We start from the raw sequence: 20,343 nt of genomic DNA, 5'->3' as shown, positions 1-20,343 counted from the left end.
CAGCATCATCCCTCCACACTTCCCTGCATCCCACATTCCCCACAGGCTCCTTCATCTGGGGCCCCAGTTGTTCAGTTCTTGGAACAACATCCCTGGGCACAGCCAAGAGCTGCCAAATGGCTGAACATCCCTCTGTCCATCTGCTGCTGGGAGAGCAGGGACCAGCCCCCCTGGGCAACCCTCCTGGCCTAGGCTCCTTTTGCTGAGGGATCAGAGAATGGGGGGGTTGGAAAGGACCTCTGGAGATCATCCAGTCCTACCCCTGCCAGAGCAGGATCCCCCGGAGCAGATCCCACAGGAACATGATCAGTCTGGAATGTCTCCAGGGATGGAGACTCCACAGCCTCCCTGGGCAGCCTGGCCCAGGGCTCTGGTACCTTCACAGTCAACAAGTCTTTTCTCATATTCAGGTTCAACCCCCTGTGCTCCAGTTTGTCCCACTGCCCCTTGTCCTGTCACTGGACACCCCTGAGCAGAGTCTGGCCCATCCTCCTGCCACCCCCTGGAGATATTGACCAGCACTGACCAGACCCCCCCTCAGCCTCCTCCTCTCCAGCCCCAGCTCTCCCAGCCTCTCCTCACAGGGCAGATCTGGGTGCTCTCCCTGCCCTGATGCCAGCAGGAATGGGACAGACACAGCTGAGGCAAAGAGCACATCTTCTGCTTTATAAAAAAAAAAACAAAAACAAAAAGACCAAATCAGATGTTTTAGGTCAAGGAGTACAAAAGAATCCCATAAGACACCACAGGTGCACCAGCTCCAGGGACCATCAGGTTGCCAGTCTTCCTTTTAGTCAGTTTCTGGGGTTTTTCAGGTTGTTGGGGGGTCTTTTTTTGCAAGCTGAATCCACACACATTCACTCTTGGCACACAGACCAAATGTGAAACAGACCTTGTCCCACCTGTCCCAACCATGGGCAGCTCCTCCCAAGTCCATCCTCACCCCTGGTCTCCAAAATGTCAACGTGTCCCAAGCTCAGTGCACAGGTTTTAAGTCAACTTGTCCAAATCCAGAGGCACAAATCCATCCAGAAGCAGGAATCCCAACAGATCCATCAATCCAGGTGGCAGTTGGAAGGAGGTGAACCAAACACAGCTCCTCCAGGAGTCCCAGGCTGCCCTTCCTTCAAGTCTTCTCCTTGGACAAACAGGGTGGTGTTTGGGTTTTTTTTAATTCACAAACAGCTTTAAAAACACAAAGCAGGGAGGGGAAGGCAAATCTCTCCCTTTCTTCTCAAAACTCTCTCCCTCTCAAGGTGTGGTCTCAAATCATGTCCATGCTCTATGCCCTGAAAGGTGAGAAGTTCACACCACCAGGCACCAAAAGGGACCTGAACTGTAGATTTCAAAGGGCTTTGGCCAGTGAATTGAGCCTGAGGAATGAAATCCTTTCCCCCCTAACCCAAACCTTATGAAAAGTAACCCCAGGCTATGGAATAAAGGCACATTTTGGGTCAACTGAGGCACATTTCAGGTCAATTCAGATCAACTGAGGCACTTTTCAGGTCAATTGAGGAACATTTCAGGTCAATTCAGACCAACTGAGGGAAGCTTCAGGTCAATTCAAGCCCCTTTCAGGTCAATTCAGATCAACTGAGGCCCATTTCAGGTCAGTTGAGGCACATTTCAAGTACACTTTCAGGTCAATTTAGGCACATTTTAGGTCAATCTAGGCAGAATTCAGGTCAATTCAGATCAACCCAGGGACGTTTCAGGTCAATTTAGGCACAATTCAGGTAAATTGAGGCACTTTCAGCCCAACTGAGGCACAAAAACATGGTCCACAGGAAAGCCCAGGGCCTGTTTTGGTTACTTTGTCCCCAAAAAGCAGTGGGTGCTGGTTCTATGGCTGGTAAATTCAAGCAAGCTTTTCCTATCCCCATCCAAGGGCACCCGAATGTATAAGCAAGTGCCTCAGCTTCACGTGTTGACTTTGTGATAAACAACCAAGTGGCAACACCAGCAAGATCCAGCTTCCTCCTGCTGCCACCTGCAGCCCTCAAGGTCACCTGCCACCCTGTGGCCTTGGGGAAGCCATCCCACTTCTGCTTCCCACTGGATGCTGGAGAGGAGCCAAGGGAAGGAGAAGGCACCGCAGGGAAAGGCAGGTTCCTCACAGACCTTCTGGAGACACTTGTCTGGGAACAAGGCACTTGTGAGGGATTTTCTTACTATAAAAACATAAGAATTAACTAATCGTGTCCCTCACCTGCCCCAGCCTCCTGGCCCAGCTGTCAGTGTGATGGGGAAAGGCAGAGGGCTTGGCAGGGGTGTGAGGACCAAGCTGTCACACCAGGTGGCCGTTGCTGACATCTCCAGTGCCACTGGCAGCACCTCATGCCAGTCCCCACAGCCTGTCCCTGCCAAGCTGGCCCCTCTGGTCTGCTCAGCCACCCAGGCACCCACCACTGCAGCTGGCACTGGCCCAGGAGACAGGCCAGGAGGCCAAAGATGAACCCAACCACGTTCCCTGAACCTTCTCCTTCCAAGGCAGCACCAGGAAGGGGCAGCAGGAAGAAGGCAGAGCTGGTCCTGAAACCCGAGGGGACAGGACTTGTATTGTGGGGACTGATCCAGCCACTTGACCTAGAGATTTGGGTCTCTGGGAAGAAGGCACCATCCAGCTGTTCCCCACCCAGATGAAGTTCTGGGATGGCAGGAAGCAAGACCTGATCCTCAGAGCAGGAAAGGGCTGAGGCTGGGGAGGCTAAAAGTGAAGTCTGGAAATCCCAGAGGCACAAGTTATCTGATACTTCCTTGTCCATCTTCTCCTCCCTGGGCACACCTCCCAAGTTCATTACCTCCACACTTCACTTCCTTGATGTTCTATATTGTCCAAAAAGCAAACCCAACAACCCCCAGACCTACAATATCATCCAGTGAAATTCAGACAGCAGGAAAAATTTGACTTCAACAAAGGATCAGGGTGGACTCGGAGGGGAGGGTGTGGGGAAAAAAAAAGGGGCAGAGGACACTCTGGAATGGAAAGGGGAGGGATGGGAGTGCAGCAAAGCCTTGGGGTGCCTGCCTGCTGCCTGGGTCCTTTTCCTCAGCAATAGACCCGGAGCAGAGGTGCCCCAGAGGAGTCAGTCTCTGTGTCTTGGAAAGAGGAATCTCTGCTGGTTGGAGAGCCTTGGAGAGGAAAGAGAAGAGATGGTGACATTAGAGAAGGTGACAGGGAGCAGCTGAGAGCCTGGCAGCCAGGCAAGCAGCTGCCACAAAAGGCTTTGTGTATCATGAGGGAGGAGAAAGCCACACAAAGCCCACGGGCAGGGAACAACCCTGCCTGTCTTGTGGCCATCTTCTAGGCCAGACCTGTTATTACACAGGAGAGGACTTGTCTTTTAGCCCTGGGCTGCTCTTTGGAGTGGAGCAGGATCAGAGCTCAGGGGACAGCCCAGAACTCTCTCCCCTTCCCTTTTGCACAGTTCCTTTTGTTTCCAGTGTCACCCAGGGGTGAGTTTAGCTGGTCCCACCTCAAATACAGCCCCAGAGGGGTCTGGGGCCAAGCACCATGCATGGACAGACCACCCCATGCTTGGCTTTCACTCCTCTCCAGGAGGACCCACCAACCCTTCTGAGCTCCCTTCACCCCTGAAGCTCAAGAGAGCTACACCCTGTGGGGGAGTTGAGGAGCAGGGCTCAGCTCAGCCTTTGAGGAGGTTGGAAACAGAAGGTGGAGGTAAGAGGAGAGGTTCAGGGTGTCCTCCTCACTCCTGGGATGCCCCTGAGGGTCAGGCCCCCAGGCTGGTGCGTTACCTGCGCTGCTGTGTCGCCTCATGTTCCGGGCCATCACATCTGCTGAGGTTTCTTCTGATATTTGCACGGCCAGATCTGGAATGAACACCCAAGAGGGGCTGAGACAGGACAGGGTGGGCCCCAGACAGGAAAGGGTGGGCAGATGTGACCCAAGAGTGAAGATCCTGGTCAGGGGTCTCCAACAGACCCCACCCTCAGGTCACAGGGGAGGCAGAGTCAGATTCCTCAGAGCTCATCCACCCTTGTCTGGGTAATCAGCTTTTGAGTCCCAAAAGCAGCAGCTTTTGAGAGCAGCAGCCCCACTGCTGGGAAGCACAACAGCCACCTGGTTTCCTCTGGTACTTCCAGAAGCTGGGGAGGGACTTGGGACAAGGGCAGGGAGAGAGAGGACAAGGGGGATGGATGAAAACTGGCAGAGGGGAGATGGAGGTTGGACATGAGGAGGAAATTCTTGGGTGTGAGGGTGGTGAGAGCCTGGCCCAGGTTGCCCAGGGAAGCTGTGGCTGCCCCATCCCTGGCAGTGTTGAAGGGCAGGTTGGATGGGGCTTGGAGCAGCCTGGGCTGGTGGGAGGTGTCCCTGCCCATGCAGGGGGTTGGAACCTGATGATCTTTAAGGTCCCTTCCCACCCAAACCAACCTGGGGTTCTATGTTATGTCCCTTTCCCCCACACTCAGCTTTTCAAAGTCTTTCTCCAACAAACTCTTACAACCTGTCCTGCAGGTCAGTCACTTCAGGCTGCTCCAGACAAGGAGAGGAGCAGCCACCATGAGGCCCCTCCACGGTGGCCACAGCCCTTCCTTCCACTTGGCAGGGATATTCCCTGGCTGCTCCTCAGCCCAGGGTGCAGAGGGAGCCTCAGCTCTGCTCTGTCACAGCAGTCCAAGGGCAGAGAGGGCTGGTGGAACACAGGAGGGAGGCAGCTCAGTGAGTGACCATGCTCTGGCACAAGCCAGCCCGTCTGGTCATACCAGTTGTGTTTGACTCATGGTGTTTCTGCCTAGCTTGGAGGTGAGGAGGGAAACCAGTCACTGCAGCAGGAGAAGCCCTCCCATTGCTCAGCAGAAACTTCACTGACAGGGACTGATGCTATCAAGGAAGCCACGACACAGGGAGTGGGGAGAAGCTGAGGCCTCCAGGAACGAGGAAGGGCCTCCAGTCCCAGCTCCCAGGGGAATGCAGGATCCTTCTGGCTGGAAAACACTTTTAAGATCATCAAGTCCAGCCATAACCCAGCCCTACCAACCATTAACCAACTCTGCCAAGTCCAGTGCCCTCAGCACCACATCTACCCAGCTTTTAACCACCTCCAGGGATGGGGACTCAACCACCTCCCTGGGCAGCCTGGGCCAGTGTTTAATTACCCTTTCAGTGAAGAAATTATTCCCAAGATCCAACCTAAACCTCCCCTGGCAGAGCTTGAGGCCATTCCCTCTCATCCTACCACTTCTTCCTTGGGAGAAGAGACCCCTTTTTGGCTCCAGCCTCCTCCCAGGCAGCTGCAGAAAGGAGGTCTCCTCTCAGCCTCCTCTTCTCCAGGAGGAACACCCCAAAAACCCAGCCTGAAGACAGACACTGGCTTTCAACCCTGCTCCCTTGCTGCACCTCCATGATTTTGAGAAAACCACCCTCTCCCACCGAGCTGGGACACCAAGGAACCCCCACGTACCATCCTGGCTGATCACCATGGACTCCAGCATGGTTTCATTGCCACTGTCTGGTGCATGGCCTCTGCTGGATTTCTCCTCGTGGCTCTGGCTGGCTGGGATGGAGATGTGGGGCCTGACTCTGCTTTTCCTGGTGCTGATCCTTATGATGCCTCGGACCAGCCTGCACTCAGCATCCTGCTCATCCAGGTTGTAGTCCTGAGTTATGCTATTGATGAGGTCCGAGATCTTGTTGGTCTTCTCCAAGAAGACAGTGTCTGAGGTGCACTTGGCCAGCTCATCGATCTGGTGGACGCTGAAAAGCTCCGTCAGCTTCTTGAAGATCAGGACATCAATCTCCCTGCTGGACATGGAGCCATTCAGCTCACTGATATCCAGGTCAGATTCATGGAAGGAATAATACTCCTCAGAACTTCGATGGCTGCTGGGGAGTGGTGGCTTTTCCATGCTGTTCCTGAAGGGCAGCTCTTTCCAGCAGGGATCCGAATCCAGGTGGTGGCTGGGTCTCCTGTTCTGATAGACAGGAATGCCCTTCAGCTTCACGTCGGGGTAACTGAAACTGCTGCCCATGCTGGATTTTTTGATCTGGTTCCCATTCTTCTCAGCTGGGGAGACGTTGGTGGGGCTGCTGGGCAACCTCCCGTTGTAATCCCCGCTCTTCCCGTCGTCGGTGGAGGTCTCAGCAGGCCCCGGGTAGGGGATGCAGACACTGCAGTCCTGGAAGCAGCCCCCACAGGTCACTATACAACAGAAAACAGCCTTATAGGTGTTCCAGGCTTGTGAGAGAGAGGAGCAGCAGAAGCTCTGGTCGGGGGGAGCCTCTGCTGTGCCAGAAATGAAGGTGATGGTCTCCGCCTCCCGCCCGTTGGAGTCCTTCAGGTCGGCTTTGCGGCCCTTCCTGTCCCGCTGGGCTCTGCTGCGGCCCTGCCTGCCCTCAGGGCTGGAGCCACTCAGCACCTCCAAGCTGACATCAGGCTCCTTGGGTGGCCTGCTCCTCAGGGGGACAGCCTCCTGGGGGGCCAGGGGCAGCTGGCGGTGGCTGCTGAGGTCGCGGGGCAGCCCAGCCCTCCGGCCCAGCATGGCTCAGGCACCTGCGGAACGAGAAGGTCTGGGGTCAAGGAACCACGTGGGGGTTGGCAGGGACCTCTGGAGATCATCCAGTCCAAGCTCCCTGCTAGTGCAGGGCCCCAGGGAGCAGATCCCACAGGAACATGTTCCAGGTGGCTTTGGAATGTCTCCGGGGATGGAGACTCCAGAGCCTCCCTGTCCCAGGGCTCTGCCGCCCTCAGAGTGAAGCAGTTTTCCCTCAAGGTCAGATGGAACTTCCCAGGTTCCAGTTTGTGCTCATTGCCCTTGGTCCTATTGCTGACAAGAGTCTGACTCCGTCCTCCCTGCACCCTCCTGGAGGTATTTATAGGCATTTAACAAGGTCTCCCCTCAGTCTACTCCTCCCCAGACTAAACAGTCCCAGCTCTTTCAGCCTTCCCTCCTGAGATGCTCCAATCTCCCAGCCATCCTCGTTGCCCTCCTTGGACTCTCTCCAGCAGTTCCCAGTCCCTCTTGAACTGGGGAGCCCAGAACTGAACACACAGTATTCCAGGTGTGGCCTCACCAGGGCAGAATCACAGAATTCCTTTGGTTGGAAAAGACCTTCAAGATCATGGGAGTCCAACCATAACCCAACTCTACCATTAACCAATCCTACCAAGTCCAGAGCTAACCCATGTCCCTCAGCACCACATCTATGGGGTTTTCAACCCCCCCCCCCAGGGATGGGGATCCAACCACCTCACTGTGCCAGTGCTGAAGCACCCTTCCAGTGAAGAAACTGTTCCCAACATCCAATCTAAACCTCCCCTTGGCAACTTGAGGCCGTTCCCTCTTGTCCTGCCACTTGTAGCTTCACTGAACAGACCAATCCCAACTGTTGGAGGACTCACCACCAGCCTCACCTCAGCTACTGACCAACAGGGAGGGCCCAAACCTTCAAATCCAGCAATTCCCTAATTCAACCTTTCCATGATTTGAAATGATTCCATTATTTGAGATATTTCACAATATATTAGAACCACTGAAAGGTTAAGATTGGAGAGGACCTTAAAGACCATCAGGTTCCAACCCTGAGCAGGGACACCCCCCATTAGAATAGATTAGAATATCTAATACATATATAAATACTCCTGTTCTCACTTGTTAGGGCTCCCCAACTGCTGCTTCCTTGTGGTGGGTGCTTGAATCAGAAGAGAAAGGCTTTAAAAGGACTATTTTTAGCCTGGAACCTTTAGAAGATCTTCCTCTGGAAGCCAAAGCTTCCTCCAGAGCAAGCAAGGAGCAGCACAGCCCTGGGTGGAACCAACTCCAAAGGGAAAGGATCTTCTTTTAGACAACTTCCCCTTTGTCTGGCATTCCTGAGGGTTAAGCTGCTCCCTGACAACCTTTATCCCTTGCAAAACACACCAGTTGGAGCTGCCAAACCATCCATCACTCTGCACAAGCTGCCAGTGCAGCCTCCAGATGATGCGTTGTCATTGAAATGCAGAGGATTTAGCAACTGACACTGATGGGTTTTTGCTCAGGCTGGGGCACCTTGAAGCTTTTCCAAGGGAAATCCCTGGCTTGATCTGGATTAAAGAGCCTGTCAAGAGATCTAAATCACTCCTCCTGGGAGCAACACCTTCCCAGGGCCCTACAGGGATCAGCAACACCTTCCCAGAGCCCTACAGGGATCAGCAACACCTTCCCAGGGCCCTACAGGGATCAGCAACACCTTCCCAGGGCCCTACAGGGATCAGCAACACCTTCCCAGGGCCCTACAGGGATCAGCAACACCTTCCCAGGGCCCTACAGGGATCAGCAACACCTTCCCAGGGCCCTACAGGGATCAGCAACACCTTCCCAGGGCCCTACAGGGATCAGCAACACCTTCCCAGGGCCCTACAGGGATCAGCAACACCTTCCCAGGGCCCTACAGGGATCAGCAACACCTTCCCAGGGCCCTACAGGGATCAGCAACACCTTCCCAGGGCCCTACAGGGATCAGCAACACCTTCCCAGGGCCCTACAGGGATCAGCAACACCTTCCCAGGGCCCTACAGGGATCAGCAACACCTTCCCAGGGCCCTACAGGGATCAGCAACACCTTCCCAGGGCCCTACAGGGATCAGCAACACCTTCCCAGGGCCCTACAGGGATCAGCAACACCTTCCCAGGGCCCTACAGGGATCAGCAACACCTTCCCAGGGCCCTACAGGGATCAGCAACACCTTCCCAGAGCCCTACAGGGATCAGCAACACCTTCCCAGGGCCCTACAGGGATCAGCAACACCTTCCCAGGGCCCTACAGGGATCAGCAACACCTTCCCAGGGCCCTACAGGGATCAGCAACACCTTCCCAGGGCCCTACAGGATCAGCAACACCTTCCCAGGGCCCTACAGGATCAGCAACACCTTCCCAGAGCCCTACAGGGATCAGCAACACCTTCCCAGGGCCCTACAGGGATCAGCAACACCTTCTAAGAGCCCTACAGGATCAGCAACACCTTCCCAGAGCCCTACAGGGATCAGCAACACCTTCCCAGAGCCCTACAGGGATCAGCAACACCTTCTAAGAGCCCTACAGGATCAGCAACACCTTCCCAGAGCCCTACAGGGATCAGCAACACCTTCCCAGGGCCCTACAGGGATCAGCAACACCTTCTAAGAACCCTACAGGGATCAGCAACACCTTCCCAGGGCCCTAAAGGGATCAGCAACACCTTCCCAGAGCCCTAAGACAGGAACTGTACAAGTGATTTCCTCATTCCCACTGTACCAACCATCTGCACAAGGGAATAAACTGGTTTTACACACACCTCACATTTTAGCTCCCCCAGAATCCAAGAGTCTGGCACATGGAATTCTCTGGTAGGACTGGATGCTCTTCAAGCTCTTTTCCAACCAGAAGGATCCTGAGATTCCCTGGAATCTCCCCATGAAGAGGGAAGCTGGGCACTGGGAGGAATGTCAGGTCAGGACTGTCAGTCTCTGCTTCTCTTGCTGCTCCTTTCACCCCAGACTATGGTGGTCCCCTAAATTGTCCCTGGGTTCTAAGCTTCTTGCCTAACACTAATTAAATCCTAATTACCCTAATGAATAAGCACTGAGAGCTCAGCCACAGCCTCAGGGTTTCAGACTGACCCTTTTCTATAGGGCACATCAAGCATGAATAAATAAACCTGTCCCACCCCCTTTTTTACCCTTTTTAAAAAAATAAATGGATATGTTGCCCCCACAAAGAACCAGGAATTGACTGAAAACACCCCCTGGGCACTGGCAGCAGTGAATCCTGGAACCCTGGGTGATCCCTGTGCACATTCCTGGCTGGAATGGTAAATATTAAAGCCCCAGATGCTCCAGTTTCAGGGCTGAGCAGGCAGAGCTCCCTGGGCTCAGCATCAGGGGAGAGGTGGGAAAGGTTTCCACTTCAGGGAGGGATGGGGGAAAAAAAGAGGTTTTTGGTTTTCTCAGCTGCATCATTTTTGTACCATGGTTCAAGATTTAAAAAGAAACCAAAAATAAAAAGCAAACCCCCTGGTTGAGCTGCTGCCAGCACAGAAATGCTCCCTGGGAGGCTTCCCTGAGGCCTGGGGTAGGGATCCAACAGGTGCACTGCAGGGTGACAAGCATTTCTGGAACAGTAGCTGCTAATCTGAGTCCAGGCTGGGTGGAGAATGGATCAAAAACAGCCTGAGGAGAAGGACTTGGGGGTGATGGTGGATGAGAAGCTCAACATGACCCAGCACCGTGTGCTGGAGCCCAGAAACTGCCCGTGTCCTGGGCTGCATCCCCAGCAGCGTGGGCAGCAGGGCCAGGGAGGGGATTGTCCCCTCTGCTCTGCTCTGGGGAGACCCCCTGGAGAGCTGTGTCCAGCTCTGGAGCCCCCAACACAGGAAGGACATGGAGCTGCTGGAGAGAGTCCAGAGGAGCCACAGAGATGATCCAAGGGCTGGAGCAGCTCTGCTCTGGAGACAGGCTGGGAGAGTTGGGGTGTTGAGTCTGGAGAAGAGAAGGCTCCAGGGAGACCTTAGAGCACCTTCCAGTGCCTGAAGGGGCTCCAGGAAAGCTGGGGAGGGACTTGGGACAAGGGCAGGGAGGGAGAGGACAAGGGGGGATGGATTAAAACTGGAAGAGGGAGATGGAGGTTGGAGATGAGGAGGAAATTCTTGGGTGTGAGGGTGGTGAGAGCCTGGCCCAGGTTGCCCAGGGAAGCTGTGGCTGCCCCATCCCTGGCAGTGTTGAAGGGCAGGTTGGATGGGGCTTGGAGCAGCCTGGGCTGGTGGGAGGTGTCCCCTGCCCATGCAGGGGGTGGGACTGGATGATCTTGAAGGTCCCTTCCAACACAAACCAGCCTGGGATTAGCTCAGTTCAGAGATTAAATCCAACACTGCACAACCACCCCCCAGCTCCCCCCTCTTCCCATCATGGCTTGAATTTCTGTGACCACTGAACCACAGGGCTGAGGACATTCCTCCCCCCCAGAAGAAAACCTGCCATAACATACCACAGCCATTAACCAAATCTGGGAATATAATCCAGAGCCAATTGATACTCACAAGGTCACTGGGAGTGTTCTCTGTTCTCACACAGGCACTGTCTGGGATTAGAGAAGATCCTTCTCCAGAACTTCAGCATCTGCTTCCCAAGAGTGAGGAGGGATTCCCAGTCGCCGTGTCTGTTACCCAGGGTCTAAGATCTTCATGGTTCAGAGGACAGGATTTCCTTGGGAAGTTTTAAAAAAGCTGGTGGTGAGAGCCTGGCCCAGGTTGCCCAGGGAAGCTGTGGCTGCCCCATCCCTGGCAGTGTTGAAGGGCAGGTTGGATGGGGCTTGGAGCAGCCTGGGCTGGTGGGAGGTGTCCCTGCCCATGCAGGGGGTTGGATCCTTAAGGTCCCTTCCCACCTAAACCAGCCTGAGATTCTAAATTAAGCTGTGGAACTACTTAACTAAGCTGTAACCATCCTGCCCACCGTGGTTAGAAGCTGGAGAAGCCAAAGCATGAAGTGAAAAAATGGCCCTAAATTCAGGATTTACACACAGATCCACCTTCTCTTAAATAACTGGAAGCAGCAATAACTGTGAAGTCTTCTCAGCAGCTTTGCCAGGAGCCAAAAGATGCTCCCTAAAGTTCCTGGAATTCTCCTGTCTGTTCCACAGGCAGTGATAGAGACCCTGGCCCAGAGAAACGGGCATCTAGGCTCTTCCCTCTGCTCCCCCCTCCCCTCTTCTCCCACCTACCTGGGACAGAAACGCCCTGGCCAAGGAGCTGCCTCTCCCCAAACGCTGCCCTGCCCCCCTGGCCCCAAATCCCCCCCTCCTTCAACCCCCTGACAAGGAGGTGCAGGAAATAAAACGTCCCCTTTTCTCCTGGCAAACAAGCGCTGCCGGGGGGTGGGGAGACCCCCCTGGGCAGAGACCCCTCCCGGTGCCCCCGGACGGGCCCCAGACGGTGGGTTTGGGGGGCAGAGAAGCCCCCAAATCGGGTTTCGAGCGGGGCCGCTGACCCGGTCCGGCCTTTCCCTGCCCCCCCTGCTTAGTTTTTCAGCCCTGGAAAGCCGAGCGGACCCCAAGGAGACACGAACCCCCCTCCCCGGGATAGCTCCGACACCAACACCCCCCCTCCCAATCCCGGGGAAAAGCCCCGGAGCAGCGGGAGGGGACAAACCGGGTGGGACAGCGCGGGGGGGGGGGGGGGGGGGGAACGGGACGGTCCCTCCGCTCCGGGGTGTGCGGGGAGGGAGAAGCCGGGTTGGGCGGGGTGGGGGGCGGCACCCGGGACCCCGCAGTCTCGGGGGACACGGCGGGGATCCCCGGTGCGGCGGGGGCAGCCCCCGCCTCCCCCCTCCCTCCCGTCCTGCCCCCGGCCCGGCCGCGGCCTCCTGCTGCCCCGGGCCCGGCCCGGGCGGCCCCGCCGGGGGAAGCGCCGGGGGGCGGCGGGGGCTGCCGGGGGTCGGGGCGGGGGTCGGGGGGTCGCTCGGGCCCGGCTCCCCCTCCCCCCCCCGCTCCTTCCCCCCCCCCCGCCCCCGGTACCTGCAGCCCCGGCCGCACCGGCCCCGCCTCACCTGGGCCAGGTGAGCCACGTGACCCGGCCCGACGGGCCGCCGCGAGGGACACGCGAGCGCGGAACGCGAAGCAGCCCCGGCCCGGGGTCCCGATTCCCCCCCCCCCCCCCCCCCCCCCGGGAATCCGGATCCTCTGTCTTAACGCATCCAGGGTCCTCGTCCTCACGGGGCTGTGCTCCCCGCTGTCCCCGCCTCCCAGGGTCCTCATCCCTAAGGATCCTTCTGGCTGAGGAGCCATCCCTGTGGATTCGGGTCACTCGGGATCCCCGCCCCAAGGGATCCCCGTCCCCCAGGATCCTTACCCGGAGGTTCTCCGGCCCCAAGGGTCTCGCTTCCCAAAGGTTCCACTTCCCAAGGGTCCCTGTCCCCAACGTTTCCCCCTTCCTAAGGCTTCCCATCCCTGAGGATCCCCATCCCTGAGGATCCCTGTCCCTAAGGATCCCTGTCCCTAAGGAGCCCTGCCCCAAATGATCCTCACTTCCAAGGATCCCTGCCCCTAAGGATCCCCATCCCTGAGGATCCCTGTCCCTAAGGAGCCCTGCCCCAAATGATCCTGACTTCCAAGGATCCCTGCCCCTAAGGATCCCCATCCCTCTGGATCCAGGTCACTGAGGATCCCTGCCCCAAGGGGTTCCTGTCCCCAAGGGGTCCCCACCCCAAGGATCACTCTGATCTGCCCCGTTCCTTGTCATTTTAACCCCCTGCAGACAAACCCCCAGTGCCAGGGAGGACCCCCCGGCCCAGGGGTGTAAAGTGGCAGCGTGGGGGGGCCACGTGTGTCCCCTGGGGTCCCATGGGACCTGCACCCTGAACAGATCACCTCACTTGCACCCCCCAGGTGCTGCCTGTGGGTCTGGACGCCTTGCCCTGGAGCCGGGAGCCCGTCCACCCCAGCTGAACCTCCACCCAGGCCATGCCCAAGCACTTTGACACCCCTAAAGACTTTGGCTGCCCCTCTTTGCCCCCAGCCCTGCTCTCCTGCTTGGTGCTGCTGCAGAGAGACCTTCGTGGGCAACAGTGTCATCCATCCCTTCTCTTCCTGGGAGCCCAAGTCCCACAGGGGACACTGGTGGCCCTGGGGAACGTGTGCTGTGGGGATGCCTGGTGCTCCTTGGACCCTGGGGCTGCCACTTGGTGACTCAGTGGTTCTCTCCAAAGAGCCAGGGATTCACTGTCGGGGGGTCAGATCCTTCCCTGAAGGTCTGGTGGGGCTGCAGGGCAGGAGCCTGGAGCTCCCTGCACCAAGGAGGCTGCACCAGCTGGTTCCCAAGAGGAAAGAGGAGAGGGATCAATGCAAAGGATGGTGTGTGTGCCAAGCAGCTCATTCCTTCTCTAAAGGGCACGAAGACTGTGCTTATTTATGCAAGCCTCTGGCACAGGGACATCATACTTCACTACAGACAGTGCCATTTCCCCAGACAGGCTTTCTTTGGTCTGTCCCTCCAAGCACCACCTGGAAAAGTGTCACCTCATCTCCTTCTCTTCCAGGTGCCTTGAGCACAGATCCTGGTCATGAAGCCTCTCCTGAGCCTGGCACTGCCAGGATGAGCTGGGCAGAGTGGGGTGACCCCCCGAGCCCAGCCCTGCTCTGCTGGATGCCCCTCAGCTCCAGCATTTTCCCTCTGTCCCATCACCTCCCCGCTGAGCTGCCACCATCAGCCAGGGCTCCAGTCCCAAACTGCCAGAGCCCCTGGCTCTGGGATGGAATCCTGGGGCTTAAACCTGAAATCCTGATGGAGAATTCCTTCCCTTAAACTGGGCCAGGATGAGAAAGCACTGCCTGGGTCCCACCCCTGCCCTGGTAACTGGGACACCTGGGAAAAAACCTGCAGAGAGGCTGGGAGAGATGGCACTAATATTAATTATTCACTGCTTATCATGAGGCTCCACTTTTCTGGACCACATCCCAACGTGGGGCTTTAAAGAGGTTGGAGATAAGAGGCCAGCCCCCAGCTCCATCCTACTCTGGGATATAGCACCAGCATCCCCAGGGAATACCAGGTACTGGGATGCAACTGTGGAGCTCCATCCTGGTGGTGGGTGCCTCAGTGTGTGGCTGGGGAGGGTCACTGCTGAGGAAGGGGGGAAAATGCTCTCAGAATGGGCTTTTGCATCCAAGAGGTTTATTCCAAGTGCTAGTGCCAGGAAGGGACACCTCCCACCAGCCCAGGCTGCTCCAAGCCCCATCCAACCTGCCCTTCAACACTGCCAGGGATGGGGCAGCCACAGCTTCCCTGGGCAACCTGGGCCAGGCTCTCACCACCCTCACACCCAAGAATTCCCTCCTCATCTCCAACCTCCATCTCCCCTCTGCCAGTTTCAATCCCTCCCCCTTGTCCTCTCCCTCCCTGCCCTTGTCCCAAGCCCCTCCCCAGCTTTCCTGGAGCCCCTTCAGGCACTGAAAGCTGCTCTAAGGTCTCCCTGGAGCCTTCTCTTCTCCAGGCTGAACACCCCAGCTCTCCCAGCCTGTCTCCAGAGCAGAGCTGCTCCAGCCCTTGGATCATCTCCATGTGCTCTCTGGACTCTCTCCAGGAGCTCCACATCCTTCTTATGTTGGGGCTCCAGAGCTGGACACAGCTCTCCAGGGGGTCTCCCCAGAGCAGAGCAGAGGGGACAATCCCCTCCCTGGCCCTGCTGCCCACGCTGCTGTTTCTGAGGGCAGCATTCCCATCGGATACACCAAGCCAGCTCAGCCTGGCTTTCCTCTTTCCTGCAGCCTGTAGTGCAGCCTGCAGAGCTGCAGCCCACGGGCTGCCCGTGTCTGTGCCAGGGGAGCTGGTGGAGGGGCCGAAGGGCTGAGGGGGCAGGGGGGCTGTGACGCTGCAGCCTCCGCTCCGGCTGCTCTGCCAAGAGCAGGGACAGGAAGGAAAAGCACATTTGCCCTGCTAAGGTGAGGAAACTGCCACCAACCCACGTGGGGTGGGGGTGACACCCACCGCAGGCCTGGACGTGGCTCTGTCTGGAACAGCTTGAAGCTGGTTTGGGTTTGATTTTTGGCTGCAGCTTTTGTTCCTGGCTGAGCACGGGATGAGACCCGGGCACCCTGCTCCTGTCATCCCTGTGATCCTCTCTCCTATTCGGCTGCCAAACACAGCCAGAATTCACCCCTCCCGGCTGCTGAGAGTCACAGCCCAGCAGAAAGGACCCAAAACAACCCAAACCAGGTCCCTGTGGGGGGAGGAAGGTGGGAGCAGCCCCCTCCCCGTGACACCTCAGCCCACTCCCGGCTCAATTCACATCTCCTGAAACGCTGGTGAGGTTGGCAGTGACCCTGCTGTGACAGTCGTGCAGCCAAGGACACGCTGTCCTGGGGCCACATCCCCTGTGTCCCAAGGCTGGGACACCCCAACCACAGCCCCCGCATCCCCCCCCAGCGCCACGAGCTGCAGGCACGAAACCAGCCCTCCCAGACCCATCCCAGTTCAGCCTTTCCCCCAGCCCTTCCCAGTAAATCTCCCCAGTCCCCTTTCCCAATAATCCCTCCAAAAGCCTTTCCCAGTAACCCTGCCAGTCCAGCCTTTCCCAGTGGCCCCCCCAGTAACCCTCCCAGCCTTTCCCAGTGACCCCCATCTCCCCATTTCCCAGCGACCCCCCCCCCTCCACCACGGGAGGACAGTTTCCCAGTGCCATGAACCATGAAGGCCGCTGGACGGTGCTGTTCCGAGCCGTACCGAGCCGGGGCCGGGCCGGTGTCCGTACCGGTACCGGTGCTGTTCCGAGCCGTACCGAGCCAGGGCCGGGCCGGTGTCTGTACCGGTACCGGTGCTGTTCCGAGCCGTACCGAGCCGGGGCCGGGCCGGTGTCCGTACCGGTACCGGTGCTGTTCCGAGCCGTACCGAGCCGGGGCCGTGCTGGTGCCGGTACCGGGGCCGTTTTGGTGCCGGTACCGGGGCCGTGTTGTACCGAGCCTGGGACGATGGCAGTGCCGGTTCCGGTGCCGTACCGAGCCGGGGCCGTGTCGGTTCCAGTACCGGTGCCGTCACGGGCCATAACCGAGCATCCCCACCAGGGCTGGACCGGATCCGGGGCCGTGTCGGTTCCAGTACCGGTGCCGTACCGAGCCGTACCGAGCCCTGGGCTGTGTCGGTGCCAGTACCGGTGCCGTGCCGTACTGAGGCCGGTACCGAGCCTGGACCCCACATCGGTGCCGGCACCGGTGCCTGTGCCGGGCCATCCCCAGCCCGAGCATCCCCCCCGGGCTGTGCCGTGCCGGTCCGGTCCGGACCCCGTCCCCCCCTCCCTGTGCCGGTGCCGGAGCCGCCCCCGAGCGGGGGGCCGAGCCGCTGGGCTCCAGCACCGCCCCCGGGCTATATATCCCCCCGCGGCTCCGACCCGCTCCCGCTCCCGTTCCCATGGCGGCAGCAGCAGCATCATCCTCCTCCTCCTCCTCCTCCTCAGCGCCGGACCGGGCAGCGGGCGGGCACCAGCGCCCGGACAGCGGCGGCCCCGGCAGCAGCGAGAGCAGCAGCGGCAGCAGCAGCAGCAGCAGCCCCGGCCCGGTGGAGCTGGCAGCGGCCCGGCGGCGGCTGGTGGCGGCTGAAGGGCGGCGGAGGGCGGCGGCGGAGCTGGAGGGCCGGGTCCGGCAGGTGCACTGCGCCCTGCGGCACGCCGAGCTCCGCCTGGCCGCCCGCGCCGAGGCCCTGGGCCGGCTGGGGGCCGGGGTGGCTCAGGCTCAGCTCTCCCTGGCCGCCCAGAGCCAGCGGCTGCAGAAGGGGCTGCTCCGCCGCCGCCCCCGCCCCCGGCCCGCAGCCCTCCTGGCCGCTGCCCGCGCCCTTCGCAGCTGCGTTCCCTGGGCTCCCCCCCGCTCCCGACCCTCCCCCGCAACGGCCGCCGCGGCCCGGCGCCTGCCCGCAGCCCCCCGCGGCACCGCATAGGGCAGGGGGGCTGCGGGGGGGAAGGGGGGGGGGGGGGGCGAGGCCGGGGCTGGGGTCCTGTAAGGGGTCCCGGGGGGTGCTGGTGGGTCGGGACCTTAGAGGGTTTGGGGGATCCTGCAGGGTCTGGGGGAGTCTGGGGGGGGGACGGGACTCAGCAGGGTCTGGGGGCTCAAAGAGGGTCCCAGGGAGGCGGATGGGTTGGGGTGCCGCAGGGTTTTGGGGATCCCGCGGGGTAGGGGGACTCAGCGAGGTCTGAGGTCCATGGATGAGTTGGGACCCTGCAGGGTCTGCAGGACCCTGTGTAGTGGGGGGACTCAGCAGGGCCTGGGGTCCCAGAGAGGGTCGTGGGGAGGCTGATGGGTCAGGACCCTGCAGGGTTTGGGGGACCCTATTGGGTGAGGGGACTCAGCAGGCTCTGGGGTCCTTGAGAGGGTCCTGGGGAGGGTGGTGGGTTGGGGCCCTGCAGCTTTCTCCTGGGCCCCCAAACCCTGCAGGGTCTGGGGGATTCTATGGGGGGGACACGACTCAGCAGGATCTAGGGTCCCTGAGGGGGACCTGGAGAGACTGATGGGTCGGGACCCTGCAGGACTGGGTGATACACTTGGGGTCTGGGGTGTTTGGGGTTCCTTAGGGGACGCTGTGGGACTGGGGCACTCCATGGGACCCAGCAGGCTCTGGAGACCTTAGAGTGTCCTGAAGAATCTGGGGGGGGTGGGGGGGTGGGTGTCCCTGGGAGACCCTGGGGGTTTAGAGTGCTTGAGGGACCCTGCAGGGTCCAGGGGGGAGCAGTGAGGTGGCAGAGATGGGGGGCTGGGAGGGGGAGGCAGTGAGGTTGGGGGACCCTGCAGGGTCTGGGGTCCCTGGAGGACCTTGCCAGGTCTGGGGGTGTTTATAGGGGACTGCTGGCAGCACCCCCAGCTCAGTCTGGCATCACATGCCCCCACCCCCCCCGTCCTCTGGGAAGGGTCCCCGAGCCCCGGGGCCAGCAGGACGCCGGTGGGACCCTGCATCAAACTGGGACAGCCTCCAAGTGCCCCAATGGGGGATCTAGGAGTCTCGGGGACACCCCATTGCCACCGTCTGGGACAGTGACCTCGGCTCCGGCCCGTGCACCCCGCGGGGACAAGAGAGCAGGAGAGGACGGGTCCTGGCGATGGCACCGGCACCGTCTGCCTCCCACCAGGCAGGATTCTGGGGACTGCTTTGACGTCTGACCAGGCGAGTGACACTTGAAACCTCCCCCTGCTTCCAGCCACAGCCCTTGGGCACCCCCAGTGTCACCTGCAGCAGAGCCTGGAGCGGGGAGAAGGCACCAGGAGCCCAGAGCTGGGCTCAGGATGAACCATCCCCCGCGGTCCCCATCGCTGCCCCACCAGCCCTGAGCCGGCCTCGGGATGGAAAGTTGGGAACCGGAGAGCATCATTCCCGTCGGGAATTGCAGCCCCAGGGTGGGGTCTCGCTTTGTGCATCAAGCTTCGCCGTGGCTTTCCCTGGAGGCTGCATGAATCCCTCCCTCCTGCTGGAAAAACCATCGCTCAACCCCCCCACCCCCCCCCCTTATTTCTGGATTCATTTTGATTTTTAAAGGAAGAAAGAAAAAAAAAACCTACTTGATTTGGGCTGAGGAAGGTGGGGGGGGGGGAGGGGAATTTTACTGACTCATGAATGTACTTTGGTGTGAGACAGCAGGTCTGTGTGCAGCCCTTGCTTCTTGCCTCTGCGCAGGCTCCTGCCTGCCCTGTGCTGCCTGCCCTGCCCTGGGCACTGCCCTGCACTGCCCACCCACCCCCCACCCCCCCCCAAACCTCCCCTCGCCAGGGCACAAGCAGAATTAAACTTTGATATATTTTATTCACCCCACGTCTCATCCGTAGGTGCTGGCTGAAATCCCCACTGAGGGGCTGATGAGGATGGGGATTAAGCAAATAAGCCCTGGTAACGGTATGTAATGAATACCAGGGTGGATTTCTCTCGGTTGTTGACCTCTTCCTTCCTCTGGCTGGGTGGAAAAATCTGTTTGGAGCTGCCTGCAGCAGAGTGCCACTGCTGGTGGCCAGGGACTCTGCCAGGCACCACTGATGTACCTTAGATAAGGCTCCAGGGAGACCTTGGAGCACCTTCCAGGGCCTGAAGGGGCTCCAGGAAAGCTGGGGAGGGACTTGGGACAAGGGCAGGGAGGGAGAGGACAAGGGGGGATGGATTAAAACTGGCAGAGGGGAGATGGAGGTTGGACATGAGGAGGAAATTCTTGGGTGTGAGGGTGGTGAGAGCCTGGCCCAGGTTGCCCAGGGAAGCTGTGGCTGCCCCATCCCTGGCAGTGTTGAAGGGCAGGTTGGATGGGGCTTGGAGCAGCCTGGGCTGGTGGGAGGTGTCCCTGCCCATGCAGGGGGTTGGATCTAGATGATCTTTAAGCTCCCTTCCAACCCAAACCAGTCTGTGATATATATATATACACATATTTACATATATATACACACACACATATATTTACAACATACAACCATAGTCTGTCCTTAAAAAAAACAAATCTGTAGAAGATAAAAAAATGAGGCAAAACACTCATCCCTGTGCAGAAAATGGGTGACAGAGAAATCTCTGAGCTGCCAGCATGACTTCACCATCATGTGCTGGGGGGGGGGGGGGGATCTGCCTTTCTCCTATTAATCTCTATTTCCAGCCAATTATTTTTAGCGTGGTTCTACCTTCCCCAGAACTCCCAGATGCTCCACCACCCTCCATCCCTTCCATGCTCCCTGATTTTTGCCCTTGCACTAAATCTCTGCCTGCTGGAGTTTTTCCCACGCTGCAATCCCAACCAGGAGGTGATTCCCTGAGCTGGGGGGGGGAGTTTGGTGCTAATAGCAGCTTACAGGTCTCAGCCAGGAGAAGAGGCACATTATCCCTCCCCAGCTTTCAATTAATAGTATGAAATGCACAGCTTGGGCTTAAA

At 58.7% G+C, this 20,343-nt stretch overlaps 1 protein-coding gene across 2 annotated transcripts; it reads right to left on the bottom strand.

The window, feature by feature from the left end:
- Nucleotides 1-640: 640 nt before the first annotated feature.
- On the bottom strand, nt 641-12,520 carry KDF1 (keratinocyte differentiation factor 1). Of its 2 annotated transcripts, XM_051637863.1 has the most exons (5): nt 12,488-12,520; nt 11,016-11,181; nt 5,427-6,515; nt 3,760-3,834; nt 641-3,132 (listed from the first exon to the last, which is right to left on the bottom strand). In XM_051637863.1, exons 3-5 carry the CDS (start codon nt 6,502-6,504, stop codon nt 3,050-3,052), a joined length of 1,236 nt encoding a protein of 411 aa, XP_051493823.1. In that variant the 5' UTR covers nt 6,505-6,515; nt 11,016-11,181; nt 12,488-12,520; the 3' UTR covers nt 641-3,049. The 2 variants fall into 2 exon arrangements, with proteins under 2 accessions (XP_051493823.1, XP_051493822.1); XM_051637862.1 differs by lacking the exon at nt 12,488-12,520 and having other exon boundaries at nt 11,016-11,433.
- Nucleotides 12,521-20,343: the final 7,823 nt, after the last annotated feature.

This window comes from Apus apus, chromosome 21 (assembly GCF_020740795.1).
Source record: "Apus apus isolate bApuApu2 chromosome 21, bApuApu2.pri.cur, whole genome shotgun sequence".
Lineage (NCBI taxonomy): Eukaryota > Metazoa > Chordata > Aves > Apodiformes > Apodidae > Apus > Apus apus.
Note: the sequence above shows the minus strand (reverse complement) of the source record. Positions and strands in the feature narration are given on the sequence as shown.

What these genes read in the sequence shown, in the direction of transcription:
- KDF1 (XM_051637863.1), bottom strand. Translation starts at nt 6,504, where the DNA reads ATGCTGGGCCGGAGGGCTGGGCTGCCCCGCGACCTCAGCAGCCACCGC. An exon ending in CATGGTGATCAGCCAGGATG is followed by an intron (nt 3,835 to 5,426) that starts GTACGTGGGGGT and finishes TGTTCATTCCAG; the next exon opens with ATCTGGCCGTGCAAATATCA. An exon ending in GAGGCGACACAGCAGCGCAG is followed by an intron (nt 3,133 to 3,759) that starts GTAACGCACCAG and finishes TTCCTCTCCAAG; the next exon opens with GCTCTCCAACCAGCAGAGAT.